Below are 2,500 nucleotides of genomic sequence, written 5' to 3'. Positions count from 1 at the left end.
CTCACTGCCAGACACGTGCTGGACTGGATGAGGAACCCTGTCAAGGTAGGACTGGGTTTTTTGGTTTTTTTTCTGGACTGATGCAATTGGTGCTACTGTGGTGCTTTCATTTCCACGGTAAAATCATATTCTGCGTTCGTGGCCTGCAACTGCCACGTTCACTGAAATCTAAGAGTGAGTTTTTTTTTATGCGTATGATTGTGGTTTTTTGTTTTGTTTTATTTACTCCGCTATGTAGGCAACCATACTCCGTTTTTTTGTTTGGGTTTTTATTTTTTTTTGGGGGGGGGAGGGGGGGGGGAGGGTGCGGATGCTGGGTATGTTCTTATTTCTTTCCATAACCCACAGTTCACTGACAATGGACTACATGAACTTTAATTGACGTAATATTCTGCATACGTTTACGCACGAAGGGGGTTCAGGCACCAGCAGGTCTGCACGTATGTTGACCTGGGAGATCGGAAAAATCTCCACCCTTAACCCACTGAAAGTTAAAAACTCCTTCCTTTCTAAGCTGTCGGTTGTCTCTGTAGTTCTTGTTTTGTTCGGACCTGTAACAGCTCGTGGTGAGTCCCTGTCCAAGTGGAGCAGTGGCCTGCTGGCAATACTAGGAAGTGAGTGTCCACGGGTTCAAATCCCCATATACTCCCGCCCTACTAAACCTTGAGTGGTGGACAAATAGTAAAGAGTGGTAACTCTCTCCATTACACAAGGTACACAACTTCAAGTCAGTGATGCTTACGCTACCGATTCAGCTAGCACACGGGTAAATAAAAGGTACATTGGAACAAACCCAGACACTTCCTCAAAAAAGGAAGCGCCGGGCCTGTCCTTATACCAATCATTTGACATGTGCACACAGCAGCAAAGACAGAAGAAATGTGCAAACACAGATTAGCTTTTTATTCAAGACTGGCATAGCCTCTTTAATCTTGAATAAGCCACACAGAACACATGGACAATACAGAACAACTTGAGTGGTGGGTCTGGGTACTAGTCTTTGGAAAGACGATAAACCGAGGTGCGAGTGTACCATGCTCTTAGCCACGTAGCAAAAAACCCACAGCAACAAAAACATTGTCCCTGGGCGAATTCTGTACAAATGTCGACTTTGACAGTAAAACAACTACACCTGTAGTCAGAACAAAAAGGTGGCTCTTCACTGTGACGACGGGCTGTCTCCGCGGATGGCAGTCCGAATTTCAAACAGAGAAATGTGTTGTGACAAGACGTAATACAAAACAAAACAATACAATGCAATACAATACAACGCAATGCAATACAATACAATACAATGCAATACAAAGCAATGCAATACAGTGCGATGCAATACAATACAATGCATACTATACAATGCATACAATGCAAAACAAAACAATACAAAACAGTACAATGCAATATAATGCAATGCAATACAGTGCAATGCAATACAACACAAGACAAAATAATACAATACAACGCAATGCAATACAATAAAACGCAATACAATACAATACAACGCAATACAACACAATACAATACAACACAATACAACCTTCAGTGTCAGCAGACTCACTGGAAACTGTCACCAGAGGGACCAAGTGGCTGGTCTTCACTACTGTCACGCAGTCTGACTCCGTGACTTACACTTTTACAGAGTGATCACTGTCTTCAGTAAGGGGCTCGCTAGGTTTGTGTCCTGCAGAGGCTGAATGAACAGACTGTCGAACGCCACCCAAGTGATTCGGCGGGGTCTCCTCTGGAGTGTGGGGCCAGACTTTGACAGCTCCCTGAAGAACTGTTGGCTCCCGGGGCTGCGGCCGATGAGCATGAGTGGTGTTGTGTATTGAGGAGGAGGGTGTGGTGGAGAGACCAGGGGATGAGTATAATGCCACTGAAACGGCATGGACATTCCTTGTACTTGTTCAGTATCCTCCTCCTCCTCCTCCTCCTCCTCCTCCTCTTCTTCTTCTTCTTCTTCTTCTTCTTCTTCTTCTTCTTCTTCTTCTTCTTCTCTCTTTCTTCTCTGTTAACATACCACCTATCCAAACATTTCAAAAAAAGAAGAAAAAGAAAGATAAAATAGAATAACAGCAACAACAACAACAACAACATTACATTTTTTTTCAACCTGCCCTTTTTAACTCTCTTTCTAAGGTTTCGGAAATCAGCAAACTGACAGAGTGGGGCTGTGGACAGGCCACGCCCACCCATTCATCAGGCATCTTCAGAACTCCTCAGCATCCTTTGTCTGGTCTGAGACATGTGAGTTCCACATATGTGTGTGTGTGTGTGTGTGTGTGTGTGTGTGTGTGTGTGTGTGTGTGTGTGTGTGCGTGCGCGCGTGCGTGCGTGCGTGATTGTGCATGTGGTTTTGTGTTTTTCTGTGTGTTTGTTCGTGCATGTCTGTGTGCGTGTACGTGTAAAACTGAAACTGAAATTATGGTGCTTAGAGCCTCGCCGACCACTAAGGCCATCTCAAGGCCATCGCCACGTTAATACCTACTACAAGGGTAGCGTG

At 44.6% G+C, this 2,500-nt stretch overlaps 1 protein-coding gene across 1 annotated transcript in view; it reads left to right on the top strand.

Annotated features, from left to right (window-relative positions):
- Positions 1-2,500, top strand: part of LOC143282330 (uncharacterized) — a 17,603-nt gene that overhangs the window by 8,770 nt on the left and 6,333 nt on the right. The window contains exons 5-6 of the mRNA XM_076587937.1: positions 1-45; positions 2,137-2,244. The exon at positions 1-45 is cut by the window's left edge and continues 126 nt beyond it. Coding sequence (XP_076444052.1) covers positions 1-45; positions 2,137-2,244 — 153 coding nt within the window. The remainder of the gene's footprint in view (positions 46-2,136; positions 2,245-2,500) is intronic.

This window comes from Babylonia areolata, chromosome 5, assembly GCF_041734735.1.
Source record: "Babylonia areolata isolate BAREFJ2019XMU chromosome 5, ASM4173473v1, whole genome shotgun sequence".
NCBI lineage: Eukaryota > Metazoa > Mollusca > Gastropoda > Neogastropoda > Buccinidae > Babylonia > Babylonia areolata.
This window is presented reverse-complemented; position numbering and strand designations above follow the sequence as displayed.